The 17,304-nt window shown below is 53.8% G+C and overlaps 1 protein-coding gene across 3 annotated transcripts in view; it reads left to right on the forward strand.

Moving 5' to 3' along the window:
- Positions 1 to 17,304, forward strand: part of NDUFA10 (NADH:ubiquinone oxidoreductase subunit A10) — a 51,898-nt gene that overhangs the window by 9,172 nt on the left and 25,422 nt on the right. For all 3 annotated transcript variants that reach the window (XM_058699231.1, XM_058699251.1, XM_058699241.1), the window contains exons 5-8: positions 652 to 773; positions 2,014 to 2,093; positions 7,472 to 7,526; positions 9,091 to 9,176. In XM_058699231.1, the coding sequence (XP_058555214.1) occupies positions 652 to 773; positions 2,014 to 2,093; positions 7,472 to 7,526; positions 9,091 to 9,176 (343 nt within the window). The remainder of the gene's footprint in view (positions 1 to 651; positions 774 to 2,013; positions 2,094 to 7,471; positions 7,527 to 9,090; positions 9,177 to 17,304) is intronic.

Genomic DNA, 17,304 nt, shown 5'->3' on the forward strand with positions numbered 1-17,304 from the left:
GGGTCACTTACTTGGAGTGTACCACCGTCGTAGCCTGTCCCTCCGGCCCAGACCCTTGTGACCTTGGGTCAGAGGTCCGCCTGAATCGCCCCCAAAGCAGGCGTCGCTAGCAGTGGTCACCGGGACTTTTCTCTACAGCAAAGTAGTTGTCTTTCTGTGGCTCTTCGTGTGATCGCTTCTGGAAGTTTCTACCGTGTGAAAATCTGCAGATGGTCGTTTCTTGACATTGCTGCTGTGGCGGGTGAGGGTGGTGGTTTCGTTCCAGCGACCCAGGATGTGCTCTGGCTGCCTTTCCAGTGGCGTCATTGTGCGCCAGAGGACGTCCAGGTGCAGGGTGTTCTTGGAAACGGCGCGGATGGGGTTCGGCACCACCGGCCGTGCGTGGCTGTTGTGCGTACGGCTTGCTCGGTACGGCGACAGCTTTAGGAGGATTTCCCCCAGCCTTCACTGCTTGCTGCTTTGTTTTCTCATTACTAAATCTGCTTCAGAAGGTCGGTCTGCGTAGCTGATTAAATTTACTAAAGTAGGTTGAACCTGAGTACATGTAATCAGATGTTTTTCAGTTGAGTTTTTTGAAAAGTAAAGTATGTACGAGACTTCCACGATGTGGACACCCGTGGGTGACAGACGTGTCCCGCTCGTGTGTGGCAGGTGTGGAGCACTACAACGAGGTGAAGAAGGTCACCGCCTCTGAGTACCTGCCTCCCCACGTGGTCATCTACATCGACGTGCCGGTTCCGGAGATCCAGAGTCGGATTCAGAAGAAAGGAAATGTAACCAGCTCTTAAATTCAAGACCCCGCTCGTTTTGCGTGTCCTCGTTGTTGCGGTGCCAGTGCTCACGGCACTTTGCTGAGTCGCCACCTTCCTTCACGGAGCCGGGCGGCACCCACAGCGGAGCCCCCGGAGGGTGGGCCCTCGTGCGGTGGATGGAGGGGGGTCCCGGCACAGTCACTGCTCTCCACCGGAGCCCCGCGGTCCCTGGCCCCATCTCTCTGTCGTCCCCTGTCCCCTACAGCACGCTGTGAGGCCGGGTCAGTGTCCTGACCACTTCCCTGGGCCCTGCACCTTTCTGTTCTCTCGCGGGGTCTCCGTGCCCCGGTGTCTGGGCAGACCGAGTGTCGCTTCGACACCTCTCAGTGCTTCACTCCCGTTGAGCCCTGTCCCTGTGTTCCTGCCTGCTGAGCCTGCAGCGGCCGAGCAGCGAGGTCCACGCATGTGGCACCGGCCGAGACTCGGGTAGGCGGCCTGGACACTGCAGACTGAAGGTGCCCACCGGCCGTGTGGGCGTGATGCGGGGGACAGAGGTCGTGAAGACCGTCACCGCCCTTAGGATGGTTCTTGGGAAGCACTGCTCCCACTTAGGGTATTTGTTCCTGACACGTGGTGACAGTGTAGAGTTGTGTGAGGGGGACGCGCAGGCAGTGTATCAGGCGGAGGTAAACGCCACGAAGAAACCAGGGAACGACGATGTGATTTGACCGCAGCGTGGCTGAACTGGAAGAGGTCTTAAATTCTGAAGCTTGCTGCTCGTGATTGGCGTTTTCAGTTTCCGAATTTGGCTTAGCACACTTGGAGGTGATAGGGGGGTGAGAGGTGGAGAAGTGGGAGCGGGCTGGGTGTGTGAGCGGCGGGGAAGCGAGAAGGACGGAGGGAGTGGGTGGCGGAGAGGGGGGTGAGGGGTTCGGGGAGAGGTGGGCTGGTCCTCCTGTCTTGGGCGCGCAGCGGAGCGGGCAAGCCAGGCCTGGTGTGTGTGCACGCATGCTCACCGTGTTCTTTCTGAGCCTGTTCGAAGCACGCGTCTGAAGGCCTGTGCAAGGTCATGCCGTGGGTTCCCTGGGCAAACGGGTTAATCCTGACCGATACCGAGGTCCCTTTTCCGTCGTCCCTACGACACCCACAAGTTGTTCCCAGAAAACCGTGTTTGTTGCTTGTTTTCACGTTTTACACGTGCACAAGTAAAAGAAAGAGACGCCTAAATGTTTCACGCTTGTTTTTTTCTTCTTTTGCTTAGCCACACGAAATGAAGGTCACCTCGGCCTATCTGCAGGACATCGAGAACGCCTACAAGAAAACCTTCCTGCCTGAGATGAGGTGAGCCAGGCGCACGATTCACACGTCTTCACACGCGGCTCCCCGTGCGCCGCAGCCCGGGGGGTTCACTCTCACCACAGTGGGTGTTGTGCGGCACGTTGCACACTGAGGTTTGCGAGGGAGCAGGACAGCACACGTTCCAGCTTGATCTGGTGGGGTCTTGTTGTTTCTTGGCTTGCTTGTTTCGTCCATCTTCTTTGTTTTACTTCTGAAATCACGGCAAGCCGGAAGCAGACCCTTGCTGTGTTTCACGATAGGCGATAGGGTGTGAGCATCAGAGGACTCCTCTGACACCTGAGCTGGCAGCTGGATGTTCATGTCTACCCAGGGTTGCTCGGCAGTGCCCCCTGCTGGTACAGAAAATTCAGGAGGATAAACAATCCCTACGGGTTCTAAGAGTTCTTCTGAAAGGTCATTTGGATTAAATGAAATCCCACCAAACCCTCCTGTTTCTCTCTTTTCTCCTGTTCTCTTCCTTTCCTGAAGGCGCAAAGTGAATGTGTTTCCGCCCCCTCCATGTGGCCCATCCTCGTGTGGTCCTTGGCCGCAGAAGGGGGTCGCGGGCCTCCCTCGCGTCCTGCCAGAATTAAGTTGTTTGATGCTTTCACTGAAGGTTCCTAGCAGTATTTCTTAAACTTTCTGAAACTTAACCCTCTTGGTACCTAAAAATCTCATGCCTTTAAGATTTCAGAGTGTAAAATTATGAATAAAAACTGTGGTAGCTTTGGAAGAAAAATCTGGTTTTTAAGTTGAAAACTAATTTTTTTAAGTGTGAGCATCGATGCTTACGCCGCGGCCGTCTTGTGACAGGCTCCTTCCTAGCAGCGGTACAGAGCGTTGAGCTGCGGGCCCCCTTCGTCCCGTCCTGCTGCTCTGTTTGTAAGACCAGAGGTGCAGAAGCACCTCGGTTTTGTAAACCTGCGCCAGGGCAGCGTGTGGAGGTGTGTGAAGAGGCAGAGGGAGACGGTGGACCGCAGCGCGTCGGTTCCGGAAATGCCTCTGGAACATCTTCGGCTGCAAAACAACTGAGAACGGCAGTCCTGGCCCCAGTTGTTCCCCGCAGATTTTCCCGTAGAACTTCGGCTCATAATGCCTGAATCCTGCTGCAGTCGGGAGGGGATTTCCTTTCACTCGGTGGTTATTTTGAAGGCCGTCTCCTTGAGGGCTTCCAGATCACAAAGTGTGTCCGGCCGTCCCCTAAGTGTCCACGGCGTGGTCTGGCATCCCGTACTTGCTTTGTCCTGGGACCCCCTCCTGGGGCCGCACGTGCCACGCTCAACAGCTCACGTGTGCCCCTCCCGGGTCCAGGCAGGTGCCGCTTTCCCCGGCGTCTGGCACGCTTCCCTCCGGTGGCGCCAGAGCCCGGGGCAGAGCAGAGCAGAGCACACACCCTCCTGGGCCGGGGCGGCCGTACGGCGTCGGGCTGTGCGGGCCTCGTGGATCGCTCACGGGGTCTGCACGTCGTCGCCCGGTGCTAGCGTAACGGTTCCTCAGGGTGGGTTTTTACCCATCTCGGTCACGGACCCGGAGCCGCAGGAAGCCGCCGAGGCACACGGCGCACGCGCCTCGGGCCAGCGCGCTGAGCTGGCTGAGTTTACACACGGCGTCGCAAACGCTGTCCCAGGCCCCCTGGCGACCACTCCTCCTCCCCGGCGTCCTTGCCCGCGGTCCACTTTCCGAGACGCAGGTCGGGGTGCTTCCCGCCTCACCGAGAGGCCCCAGCGTGGCGCTCAGGGACCTCGGGAGCCAGCCGCGCTGAGGTGAGGCGCTCTGGTGGGCAGGGCTGTGTTCTTGGGACTTGACCTGGGGCCTCGGGGCCTTTGCTAAGTCCGGGTAGGAGCGTGCCACCCCCGATGAGAAACAGAGAGTCACGCTCTCGGGGGACGAGCTCTACCTCTTGGTCCTGCTGTGATGTCTGTGTGCCCTGTCTTCTGAACAGATACGGCCTGTGCATTGTCCTGGCTCAAGCCATGTGGGTTTATGGGAGCCACTTAAGTTGGAGGCCATTTGTCACAGTGAACACGTACGTGAGTTTTCTGTGCAGTCTGCCTTATGTTAAGTGTTCACAGGCTCAGGTCACAGTGCAGCGAGGGACGTACGTGACTCCCAAGGTGTTCTCTTAGAAATTCACTGGACCTTGACTGGAACCACAAGTTTTATGTAAAACTTTAAGCAATCTACGACAAGTAGGTTATCTAAAGTGTCTAAGCGTTCGTGACTTAGAATTTGTCACAGGCTCAGAGTCTGGAGTTCTCTCTTGTCCAGCAAGAGAGCGGACGCAGAATTAAATGCGAGAGAGGCTAATGTCCGGGAGGATATGAGTCTTGAGGAAGGGTCCTCCCTCCATATTTATTAGGATCAGAAGGCTCGCAAACGTGATGGACGTGCAGAAAGAGACAACGAAACGGCGATCGTCAACTCGTGTGTGTTGAAGTTATGTGGTGTTAGGGGTTTGGGTCAAAATCGTGGCTGCCTGAGCAAACTTGCCTAGGGGATAAGACAGATAGAGCATGCTACCTCAGGGTCAACACGACACTTTTTTTGCGAATTAGCTCCGGGCAGTTTCACCCTGCTCCATGGTCTGTAGCCTGTTTACATGTTTACCTATTTTGGACCTTCCGTCCTGTGAAAGCAGCTTTCCGTTCTCGTCCTCTGCTGGGGGTGCTTTGCCCTGTTGACCTAATCTCCAATGCTTTAGTCCTAAACCTTGTTAACACAAACCTGCAAGCTCAGGGAATTCCTAAACTTACTCCCCACAAGAGTTCAGGAGGTGTTTTTCCACAGGAATGATTTTAGGTTTCCCGGGCATGTTCATTTGAAGTCATTTGGTTCAATATTATGTATTTACAGTGACTCACCTTGGAAGAGAACATTGTTAGAGTATCAGTAATTAAGCAATAAAATCAAAATTGCTTAAGAGAAATTTTTTTGAGCTCAAATGTCCGTATTTGAAGCAGAGTGGGTTTACCTGACTTGAGGGCAACTGCCGTCCGGGCTGGCTGTCCCGTCAGCTCTCCTCTCCCGAGCAGGCACGCGACGCTTTGCCGTGTTCTTACGTGTTGACCATGAAAGCGTGGGGAGCGTTGCAGCTCTCGTCAGGAGACACTGCTACCCACCACAGGAATACGTTTTCTGGCTTTGAGAACATTTATGCTTAAAATCATTGGAAGGCCTGTGTTTTGTCCTCCTTACCTTGATTATGAAACGTGTCGGAAATGAGCTTGCACCGTGGCTTGGCTTCACACGCTCGTGAGGAGGCCTTTATTCTGCTCTGTTTGTAAATGTTGCCACGACTGCTGGTGTCACGAGAGACACGGCAGGCACAGCGGTTCCCGAGACGGGGGGGGGGGGGGGGGGTGGCCTGAGGGGGTCTGCCGGACGTGAGTTCGCTCCATAGGCCTTGAGGGTGTCTCCGAATCTCTGAGATCTCGGCCACCCTCCTGGTTCAGCCTCTCTTCACAGGCCGGTGGGAACGAGGGGCGGGCATGACCCGACGGCAGGATCCTCTGCCATCTGTCGCTCTGTTACTGAGGCGTTTGGCACGGGAAGCTGCTCGTTCTAGACACGCGGAGAATAAATGTCGGGTGTGTGGAGTCACACGAAAGATGGAGATGTTAGGTTATGAAATCGGCTCTGCGAGCCGTTTTCCCTTGACCGTCTGGAGTCGCCAGTTCTGCACGGGCGGGGACCCTGTCTCTGTCACCGTGTACGCCCCACACGGTGCCTGCCACCAGCGGGGACTTAAGAGGTGGGCTCAGTTACGTGTGTCGAAGGTACGTGTCACCGTGTTCCTGACGTCTCCCATGCACGCTCGTCACAGCTAGGTCAAGGACGCCAGACCGTGTCGCCATGTGAGGAAGAGCCGTGTTGTTTCCATGCCAGCCGCCCTCCCTTCCTCATCCAGGGTTGGTGACAACCTCTGTCTCCTATGCACTTGGTTTAATTCTGACTCGTGGGACTTGTCGAGGGAAAGGACTCCCCTCTGCGTGCCTTTTCTCCTCGTAGTGACAGTGAGAGGCCGCGGGCCCCTGAGGAGGGGCTGCGTGCGTCAGGTTCTCCGCTTGGGGGCTGCTCTCCCTCCAGCCACAACGGCCAGTGCACCGAGGTTGTGTTTCTAGCTCTGTGGGGTCATTATCAGTCTGCTTGTGGTTTCTGACCGTTTTGCCCGTCTTTGTGGCGATACAGGAAATGCAGTGACCTCGTTGCAGCAAGAAACACTTATCTAGTTGGAGGACGTCTTGGAGTGCGCCATGCAGGCTTACCTGCAATTTCAGTGCTTGGGGAGTTTTTTCTTACACTTGGAATGAATGTGAGTCCACAGTAATGATACGAATACAGACGCCTTCCCTGCACTAACTCTGCTCTTTACACCGGTGACCTGTAGAAGGTGGCCAGCAGTTGGCGACGCTCGATGCCGTTGTGGAGGGTCGCACGTGGATTTCAGTTTGAGCGTAGCTCGTACGTTCTTGGACTCTCTGTCAGCGGGAGGGTGCTGTGGTTTAGACGTCGAAAGAGAGAATGGCCTTGTTTACGCTGTGCAGATGATCCTTGGGAAATAGCAGTCTGTCCTTGACATCCTGCTGTCCCCTTTGCTGGATGGGGGTGAGGCATTCCTGTGGTGACGGGCCATCCAGTGGACCTCTGGTCTGGGCGGCCTTGCTGGCCTCTGGCCGGGGTTGGGGTGTCAGGTCTCCCACTGGCTGGTCTGGAGGTGGCGGTGGGGGCAGACTTCCCATCTGTGGCTTGTGGCGGTCCAGTCATCTCCTGGCTGGGCAGGTGGCAGTCATCGTGGCGGGGGGATAGGCAGAAGTGCTGGAAATGGCGCTGTCCCCGTCTGGGATCCAGTTGTGACTTTCCAGTGTCCAGACTCAGGCCAGGGACCGGGGGAGTGAGCTGCTCTGCCCTGCTGCGGGCCTGGGCTGACAAAGGTTATCCAGAGGGCCGGTTTGTCTCCTAGATTCTAGCAGCTCAAGTAACCTGTCCTTCCTCTTCCACCACATGGCCACTCTGTGCCCACGCCTCAGTGAGGCCCCGGGCACCTTCATCCTGTCCTGTAGCGAAACCCGTGGAGGTGACCCATGGACCCCGTCCCCCTTCGCCACTGGTCCTGGCGCCTGTGGGGTGGGGGTAAGATCGTCAGAAGGGAAGTCAGGAGACGCACCCGCTGTCCAGCCTAGAGCACGTTTCTGCTGCTAGTGGGTCCTCCTTAGCCGTTCAGACCATGTGAGCCAGCACGTGCCCAGTGTATCACCCTACCCTGTTCAAAGAATGGGAGGTTTCAGTGTTTGTGGTGATAGTTTTTAATGTTACGTATTCATTTGTGCATTAACGTAAGCTTGGAAAATTTACGTTGAATTCCATCTTGTTTTTTCTTGCAGTGAGAAGTGTGAGGTTTTACAATATAGTGCAAGGGAAGCTCAAGATGTGGAAAAGGTAAGAAATCGGCCGAAAGTTTGTGATTATTCTTAAATTTGTTTCATGTGTAGGGTTCTTATAAATCATATAATCAGTTTATCTCCCACCAGTCTTAGAAATGTCTATATTTCATAAGGGTTTTAAAAGAGGTACTGAGCCAGCGTATCTCACTTCCCTGGTCATGAGATTTTGATTTTGATTTGAATAACTTAGTTTCTAGGATCTTAAAATTGTAGAAAATACATTAGTAAGTGCATTTTGTAAAATTCGAGTCCATCTCAGTGCAATGAGAACTTAATGAGTAATAACCAAAAACAGTGGAAAAAAATAACGCAGGAACATTTGCCTCCCAAATAACAAAAACATATTACACAGTGATGGTAATGAAAGCCATGTGGCGTTAACACAAGAATTGATAAATGGCTAAATGGAGCAGAGCAGAGAGTAGAGAAGCAGTTGCGTGTGTGTGTGCTTGTGCGTGTGCGTGCGCGTGCATGTGAGGCTTTGGCAAAGGCAGTGCTTTAAGGGAAAACAAAACATGAAGTAGAAGAAAATGATTTCTTAAATGGTGTGGAAGCAGTTGATCATCCATTAGGCAAAAAGAAGGTCCCATGTTTTAGAAGTTAATCATGAAATACTAAAAGGCGAAACAAAAGGTACAAAAATTCTGGAAGAACAGGTTTTATGGTCTGGGGCTGAGGTACAGGTGGTGACATCAGACAGTACCGTGGAGTTGACCGCTGCAGAGACAACGGGCCCGGTCGGCTCTGGGCACGAGAGGAGGAGAGGGTTATGGAGTGAGGTCTTGTCCACGGAGAGGGGGACGCTCCCTTAGGGCCCGGGGCCGCATCCGAGTGCAGCTCCGGGCCAGCTCCAAGGACTGCACGTGGCCCACTCCGCTTGGACTGCCTGAGTTCTGTTGACTTTTGTCCCTGGGAGGCGGGTGTGTTTGTCGTAGGCGGTTTTACGCCTGGACGGACCCATCAGATGCCACGTGTCCGAGCAGAAGGTTGCATTTGCCCCTAAGACCGTGCCATGCTTTCAGTTTATAATTGGAAATACCCAAATTCCTGAGACTCAAGAGAGGACCCCGGGTGTGGCGTGGTTTGGGGAAAAGTGCATCTGAAAAGGTTGCCCCTCTGGGAGATCAGAGTACAGACTGAGGGTTTGGAGGCTGGGAACACAGATTGTTGGATCTCTTCAGGAAATGGATTAATTTTCTTGTTCTTTTGTTGCTTCCAGTGGCCAGGTCTTGTCTTCTAGAACGAAGTCCCGGGGGCGGGGGAGTCTGTCACGATCACTGTCTCCCCGTCTTGAGGCTTTTTTTGTCCCGCGCCTCGTCTCCCGGCCCGACGTGTCATTTCTGCGCCACCCACGTGTCAGCGGGCCGGGCGCGCACACTGAGGGTCAGCGCTCAGTCCCGTTTCTTCACTGAAGGCTGTCTGTCCAACTTCCTTTCTTTTTGACTTCCGTGGGGATTTTTCCTGCTAGGTGTTTGTGGCTTGCAATATATTAAAACGTGACCTCGTTTAAATTTCCAAAATGGGCCTCTGCGTCAGGCTTGGAATCGTTTGTGTCATAGGTGGTGGAGGACATCGAGTACCTCAAGTACGACAAGGGGCCGTGGCTGGAGCAGGATGACCGGACTCTTCACCACCTGCGGATGCTGTGAGTCCCACGTTGTTGGGAACCACCCAGATGGGGCGTGGGGCTGGGTCTTTGAGAATAGTCCACGGCCCGCGGTAGAGACTGACAATGTGAAGGAGTTGTGTTTCAAGTTAGGTGTTAACTGTGCCACCGGGAACGAGGTGTATTTCCTTTTTCCTTCAAACAGGCTCTTCCGTCCCCGAGTCGGACAGTTAATTAATTGATTGCCAGTGTCAACTCGGCAGATCCTTTGCTGCTTCCGTGTGCCGAGCCCTGAGCCGGGTGTAGAGGGTTCAGAATCAAATAGTAGTCTTGCTTTCATCTCTGGTGGGCACTTTGTCCTCCAGCTCCAGGCAGAGGATGTTGGGGACGCGGCCGTGCGTCCCGCTACCGCTCAGCTTGCCAGACAGCCCGACCCTCGCAGACACACAGCAGAGGGCCTTCTCCTGCTGGTGCCCTGGCGTCCTCAGGGCACCACTCCCTTCAGGTCAGGCCAGCTGTGTCAAGACCGCAGACGTCACGTGCGTGGAGCCGTTGTCACATTTCTGTGCCACGGAATGAGTTTCTCGGTCAGGGCCACATGGTGCAGATGACCCTGTGAGTACCCTGGGGCTGCTGTAGCGAGACACCACCCACTGGGGGCGCTGCACACAACGGAGGCTGCTTCTCCCGGTTCTGGAGTCCGGAAGTCCAGAGTCCGGGTTGCTGCCAGGGCGCCCTCCTCTGCGGGTTCTAGGAAGACTCCTTCCCGCCCTTCAGCTTCTGGCGGCCTCCGGCCATCCTGGGCTTTCCTGGGCAGGTGTCTGCGTCACTTCCACTCTGCCTCTGTCTTCACGTGACGTTCCTCCCTGTGCGTCTGTGTCTTGCCTACATTTCTCTCTTCCTGTCGGTTCACCAGTCACGGGAGGAGGATCCATGCCAGTGCCCTGGGATCACATGTTAACTTAATCTCTGCAAAGGCTCTTTCCAAATAAGATCACGCTCACAGGTTCCAAGTGGACATGAATTTGGGGGGGACACTATTCAACCCAGTACACCATGTGTTTTAAGGGTCCCTAAGCCCGACTGCACACTTGGAAACTCACTGCAAAGACTCAGGAGTCTCTGTGTGGAGTTGTACTCACGGCCGGGGTCACAGGGAGTTAGCAGGCGCACGGCTGGGCAGTGAGGAAGAACCATGGCCAATCTGGAGCCGTCCACGCCCCGGCTTTCGATGCTCCCTCCCTGCCATGAGGGACGTGCCAAAGGTGCTACTTTGTTCAGGAAAAGGCAGTAACACGTGGGCAGGATCTCTGCCCACGAAGCCCATTGGACATCAGTGCCCAGTGTTTTTTGGGGCACTGGTCATGTTGGCACCTTCTGCCTTAGCAGCTACTCAAGGCCTGACCTCCAGGCAAAAGGCCCATGTAAATCCCATCGTACCTTGGTGCATAGGGTTCAGTGCCCCGGCCTCGGGGCACTGTTTGGAAACAGAGCTCTCAGGCGTGCTCTGTTTATGACAGCGGAAGGGATTCCATGCGCACATGAACTGGGCTTCTCACAGAAACGTCTCAGGCGGGAAGGCAAATCTGAACCCAGCAAGTGGAAGTTTCTTGTGAGGGCCACTGGCTGCCCTCCATGATGGGGGGACCCCATGCTACCGACTTCCCTGTTTTGTCCCCCAGGACGAGCTATGCTGGGGGCTCAGCACTGGCCTTGCTGTGGCACGTTGGGCACACACGGTGGCAGGGCCACATCAGTTTTGAGGAGCGCCGGTCTCAGTGTTGAGCCCACGCGTAGCACCCGTCCTGCCCCGGTGACCAGTCTGCCCATCGGACTTGCTCCCGCGGAGCTGGGCCCCGAGCGCCAGACCTTCCCGTGCGTGCCGGGTAGTTTGCTGCGTTGCGGTTTCTTTTGTCTGATAGCTGGATGCAGCCCAGCGTCGGCACACGTGGAAGGGTGCCATCAGCTGTTCACATCCTGTGCTTGAGGCGGGGTTACTTCTCGTGTGAAGCTACTGAGGTATTGCGAGTAAGGTAACTTTTCATGGTTTTTGTTTTGTTTTTTCTTGTTTCGTGCTTCAGATGGAAAATGTAGCAGCTCATGGGAAAGATCCCGTGGTTGTCGGGGTGGGGTTGACAGGGACAGGGAAGGAGGCTCCCCAGGGGAAGGCTGGGAGTGGCCGCTGAAGGCCAGGCCTAGCGCTCTGTAGCGGTCCGTGCTCCTCACGTGGCTCGGGGCGAGCGGGGATGTGCCCTGGGCCTGTGGAAGCTCTCTGCTGGCCGCCCCGTCTTCATGGTGAGATGGGAAGTGGGCCGGCGGCCGTGAGTGCCAGTGAGGGTGCGGGGCGCGGGGGGACACAGTGGAGGTTTGAGGAGGGAGGAAATGTCTCAGCCTCGGTGTGGGGAAGACCGTTGGGAGGACCTGCGAGAAACGTGCTGTCTGCGGCTGGTGGGGCAGCGGCCCTGACACCGAGCGGAGAGAGGGCTTTCCCGGCTGCTGCGGCCGTCCCTGGGCTGTAGGACCCTGCATTACAACAGGGTCGGGGTTTGGGGGTGAGTGGGAGAGAGGGCAGGAGAGCCGGGAGCGTACAGAAGTGAATGAGGGTCGTGGTGAGAACTTTGACTCGGGTGATGAGGTGGGTGAAGAACACGGAAATGACCGTCGGCCCCAGTGGGTCGGGGGTGGGAGCCACACCACTCACCATAGAGAGGGAGGAGGCCCAAGTCCAGGATCACCTGTGATTCCTGACCGTGGGTGGCAGGCTATAAATGTGTGAGCTCATCTTTGTGAATACAGGTTATCTCGTATGTGTCTTTGTATTCTAGATTTTAACATCATAAGCATGTCCCTCTCTTAGTGAAAACTTAAAAATTTGATTTCTTGATGGCTGCTTGGGGATGCTGTTTGAACCCTTTGATGGAGATACAAGTCAGCGGTTGGCAAACTGTGGCCTGTGGACCAAATCCAGCCCTCAGCTGCCAAGAATCGTTCTTACATTTTTAAAAGATCGTGAGAGAAAACTGGTTTATGCTACAGAAACTCTTTGAAGCCCTCAGAGCCTGAAGTACTTACTGTCTGGGTTTACAAGTAAAGTTGGTCCGTTCCTGAGATGCTGCCCTAATCCACTTACCGTTTCTTTAATTTTGATTTTTCGGGTTGCTTTGATCCCTTCCTGTTCGTAATCAGCAAGCACGTTGCACGTGTGTCTGTTCCACGCCGGGTGTAAAGGCGGAGGGACTGGGTGAGGTCGTGTGAACACAGCTTACAGCTCTCTCTCGCAGAACCGTTCTCCAGAAAAGGCGAGCCAGGCTGCACGCTCGACCGTCCCCCGGAGTCCCGGACGGACCGCGTAGTTGGAACAGACAGCAGACACTTGTGACTTTGACACCAAAGACGAGTGGTTGCTTTATTTTGCATTTTATGAACCCTGAACTTCAAACAGTTTGTATTTCGGTTGCCTGTTTGTCGTTTGTGAATTTTCTCTTCACGTTTATTGATCTTTTTAAAGAACCAGCTTTTTGTTTTCTTGAATTTCCGTATTGTCTGTTTTCAGTCTGATTTCTGCTCTAGCTTTTATTATTCTTTTTTTACTCTGCTTCCTTCGAGGCTTCGGTCGTCTTTTCCCTGGTCTCCTGGGGCAGAGGCCTGGACGCTCGACTTCAGATCTCCCACGTGCACTCGGTGCTGGCAGCCTCCCTCTGCTGTGCCTGCACTTGTGGTCTGAGAACACACTGAGTTCTGCGAAGGCCTTTTATATGCTCAGGAACTTTTATATGCTCTGGATTCGTGCTCCGCTGGAGTGTGAGCACGATGTGGATGGAATGTTCTGGAGATGTCAGGGAGAACGGGCGGTTCATCCACATCCCCGTGGCTTCTCTGCCTGTGGGTCTATGGGCCGGTGAGGGGTGACCAGGTCTGCGGCCACAGGCGTGCAGGGGCGGGTGGGGGGGGGGCGGGACGGGGGCCTCGGCGGGGTGCTCCTTCTGCTCCCCACCACCCAGATGGCACCGTTGCCACGCACCAGCACCTCCCGGCACACCGTTGCTCTTCTTCCAGAGCAGGCGGTTGGTTGTCAGGGATATTTGTTGTGCGGATGAGAGTGGGGACTTTCAAGCTTTTTACTTGGAGCTAAAAACTGCAGTCTCTGGTTTTGAAAACTCTGGTTGAGTTTCTGTGTCGAGATGGTTGTATGTTCAGGTGTTTTTGTACATTTACCTCAGTGAGGTCACTTACCTCCTACATCATTCGGGGCCTTGCTGGAAACGCAGTGTCCTTTCTCTCAGCTGCTGCCTGGTGTCTCCGTGTAGGTCTGAGGCCTCGAGGCGTGAGCCTGAATCGCAGTCACGGTGTCAGCACTGTGTCCGGACGGTGTTCCGGAAGCGCTTTCCGATTCCACCGCACTCCTGTCTGGTGGGGGCCCTCCTCACTGTACAGGGGTCTGGCCCGCCCCCGGAGGCGACAGGGGCGTGGATGGGCTGACGCGACCCTGCCTGCGGTCGTGTGCACAGACCGTGCTGCCTTCCCTCCGCCCGGTGGCTCAGGCTTGGATCCTGGTGGGGCCGTCACCTCTGCAGCCGGCATCCCGCTTGGACCCTCCTTTTCCTGGCCGGCTGCCTCGCCCCCGCCATACCCTAAGGGACGTGCTAGGGTCTGCGCTGTCTCCAGTGGTTTCTCTCCCTGCCCTTTTCTCTTGTGACTCCTGCTGCCTTGGCGGTTTGCCCCTTCGTTCTTGATCTTCATGCTGTGCTTAGTTATTTCTTCCCACTGCTTGTCCCGTGTGCACACGCCTAGCAGGTTAATTTTCATGAAAATGTCACCGTGACCCTGCATTCCCTTTCCTCAGAATCCTTCAGGGGCTTATCTTTGTCTTGTCATGAATCCACATTTAGTTTCTGGGAATCAGTTCAGAGTCCTTTTGACGTCCTTCTGCCTCTTCCTGAATCTTCTGTCTCCCCCACTGGCCCGGTAATTATCTACAAGTCCTAGCCTTCTTCTGAGCCTGGCTGTAGCCACCTTTCCCCCCCACCCCTGAGTACCTTCTCTTAACTTCAAACTTTAACAGCCACGTGCTAGCTTGTGGATTTCTGTGTGATTCTTTTCAGTGTTAGCTACTGCTGGACACAGACGTGAAATACCACGTGAGGGAAGGTGGCTGTCCCGGTGTCCCCACCCCCTGTGGCTGGTGATGCGCTAGGGCCTTTTGACTTGTTCCACTGATAGCAGTGTCATTTTCTTTTTAACTTCACTTACTTATTTGGAGAGAATGAGCAGGGGAGAGGCAGGAAGAGAATCCTAAGCAGGCTCCGCGCTGTCGGCACAGAGCCCGACGCAGGAGTTAACCAACCCCCTGAATCGGGAGATCATGACCTGAGCCAAAATCAAGAGTCGGATGCTTAACTGACTGAGCCGCCCAGGCGCCCCCACGGTGCCATTGTCTAAACGTTATCTGGAATGTGTGTTAATTTGATTCCAGACTGTGTCCAAAATTGATGGCTTAAGACCATAATTTTAGTAGTTATTTAGTTGTGTTGTTATTGGAGCAGAGAAGGATTCAGTAATTCCCTTCAAGTTTACAGATTATAGCATTCAATTAACTGTTTTCATTTATTTTACTAAAAATGGCCTGTCCTCTCCTCCCAGTTTATTGTCCCCCTGCCCCTGACGCCCGGATATCTCATCACAGTGTACCATGGTAACTGTTTATTTTCATTTGAGCATCATTTCTTAATTTGGGGGACTCCAGTGAAAATTACGACCGATTTTCTAAGTTAAGTACCATAAACACGCCACTTAACCAGTCACACCCATTTTGTCTAGAACCTGACCAAATTACTGGTTTAGAGCCTTTTTGTTCCACGCCAGTTACGAATGCTGGTGTACGATCATGTGTGTGTGTGCTTATGCCGAGGGACCGCCACTGTCTTTTTCAACCTTGATGGCATTCTGTGTTCATACGCGTGGTCCGTGACTTACCGGCGCCTGCCTCTGCTGCTTTCATTCCCATGCTCGAGACCCCGGTCGCCAGGCATGGCTCCGCGTGTGCAGGGCCCTGCTTCCCCAGAGCCGGGGCCTTCCCGCCCCCCCAGTTTGCTTCCTCATGGAGACTTCTGTTTCCTGTGACTCTAGGAGAAGGTCCTCGTGGTAGGAAGTTTCAGTTACAGAGACTGTGGGGTATGAGTTTGGTATCAGAAGTGTAGCGTTCGGACAGAACTTTGCGGTTTGGGAGGGACTAACCAGTACCCTTTGGACATGTTTTAGGAGCAAGGGTAGACATTCTGTTGATTGGGAAACAGTTCGAGTCATAAAACATTATCTACGGTTCATTTTTTCTCTCTTTTCCTGCCTCACTCTTGTAGAGTGCGTGGCATGGCATCTTGTGTTGTAAACCAGGCTCGGGTACGCCCTCGCTTCTTCGGGCACTTTGGCTCATGTTGTTAAGAGGTTATATTATCCTCAGCCAGTTGGGGCGCCTGGGTGGCGCAGTCGGTTAAGCGTCCGACTTCAGCCAGGTCACGATCTCGCGGTCCGTGAGTTCGAGCCCCGCGTCGGGCTCTGGGCTGATGGCTCGGAGCCTGGAGCCTGCTTCCGATTCTGTGTCTCCCTCTCTCTCTGCCCCTCCCCCGTTCATGCTCTGTCTCTCTCTGTCCCAAAAATAAATAAAAAACGTTGAAAAAAAAAATTTTAAATAAAAAAAAAATATATATTATCCTCAGCCAGTTTTTGAATTCTCTTCAATTAGACTAAGTGCTTTGTGAACAGAATGTTTTCTGTCTCCGCTTTTTGCTCCCTGGGTCATAAAAGGTTTCCCGTGCCTCACTTCTCCTCCATCTGGAGTGAATCTGTGGTTGATTGGAGGTTACGACTCCTGGCGTTTGGTGGAGACGTGACACCGTGGGCTCTTCGTAACGGATCCCCTTTAAGCTCACGGCGACAAGTGGACAGGCGCTTAGCCACGTTTCAGTGAGAACAGCGGCAGTGGGTATTTTTTTTAATGTTCCAAACCAGTTGGAAGCATGTTTGCTCAAAGAGACACCGTTTTGGGGGCTTTCGTGTAAGCTCTCCTTCGGCCCGACGGAGCCTAGATGGCACTGTCGCTCTGTGTGCTGCGGACCAGCTCCCGGGCCAGGAAGGTCTTTCAGGGTTTCCAGAATGTTTCAGGTTTTTGGAACTTACTGAGAAAACCCAATCAAACTCCACCTTGATATCTGGTAGCATTTAAAAATACTAATTTCATTTTTAGTGTAAATTGTTTATTATGAGGTCACTTTAAAAATTATCCTTGTAAAATAAAAAGTAAGAATAATTCCACTTGTGTGAAAAATAAGGAGATGTGTACTTGGGCGTTATCTGCACGTGCTCACAAGGCCACACGTTCTGTGAGCAGCTCCCTGGGAGAGGTAAGAAATAGCTCTCCTCCTCCGAGCGTGTCTGTTGTGGCCACCTACACGATCAGTGGATGTCCACGTAAATACACTTAGGAAGACTCCTCGGGTAATGTTTGCCATTGGGTCATTATTAGTCTGTGTCTGAGTGACACAGTTTGTACTGGTGACACTCAGGCACTGCCTTTTCCCACTGTCCACGTCCAGCCTGCTGCGGGTTCTCGGGGTGTGTGGTCCTCCACAGGGGAGGGCCTGGGGGCGCTGGGCTCGGGGTTCGAATTGGGTTGTTCTGGCGGTGGCGGTGTGCCCCGGGTGCCAGGGTGCCTAGGCCTTGGGTTTACATGGGCCTGGCCTCTTTATCACAAAGTAGCTGAAGGCCAGATGCATTTGAAGAACTTCCATTTGGGCCATTACGGATAGAAACATCTTCTGCCATTATAACTCATTAATGGGAAAGTGGTCATTTAAAATAATTATTTCCTTGTTTTGAGCCCTTCAGAAAGGAGACTTTATTTAAGTGTTTCTTCCTAAAAGCCCTCAAAATGCTTTTCGCCTTCAAGGACAGTGGTCATATTCAGACTAAGTTTAATTTGAAATAAGCAGTTACAACACAATGTAAATGTTTTCGCAAAATAAAATAGTGAAACAAGGAGCGTGCTCCGGACCTGCCCATGGCCTTGCTCTCCTGGAGTCTCTCAGGCAGAGAAGGAGGACGCTGCGTGGTGAATTTGGGGGAACTGGACTTCCTTGCCGCCTTTCCCTCGGGATTCACGAATTGTGTACAC

The sequence above is a fragment of the Neofelis nebulosa genome, chromosome 2, assembly GCF_028018385.1.
Source record: "Neofelis nebulosa isolate mNeoNeb1 chromosome 2, mNeoNeb1.pri, whole genome shotgun sequence".
NCBI lineage: Eukaryota > Metazoa > Chordata > Mammalia > Carnivora > Felidae > Neofelis > Neofelis nebulosa.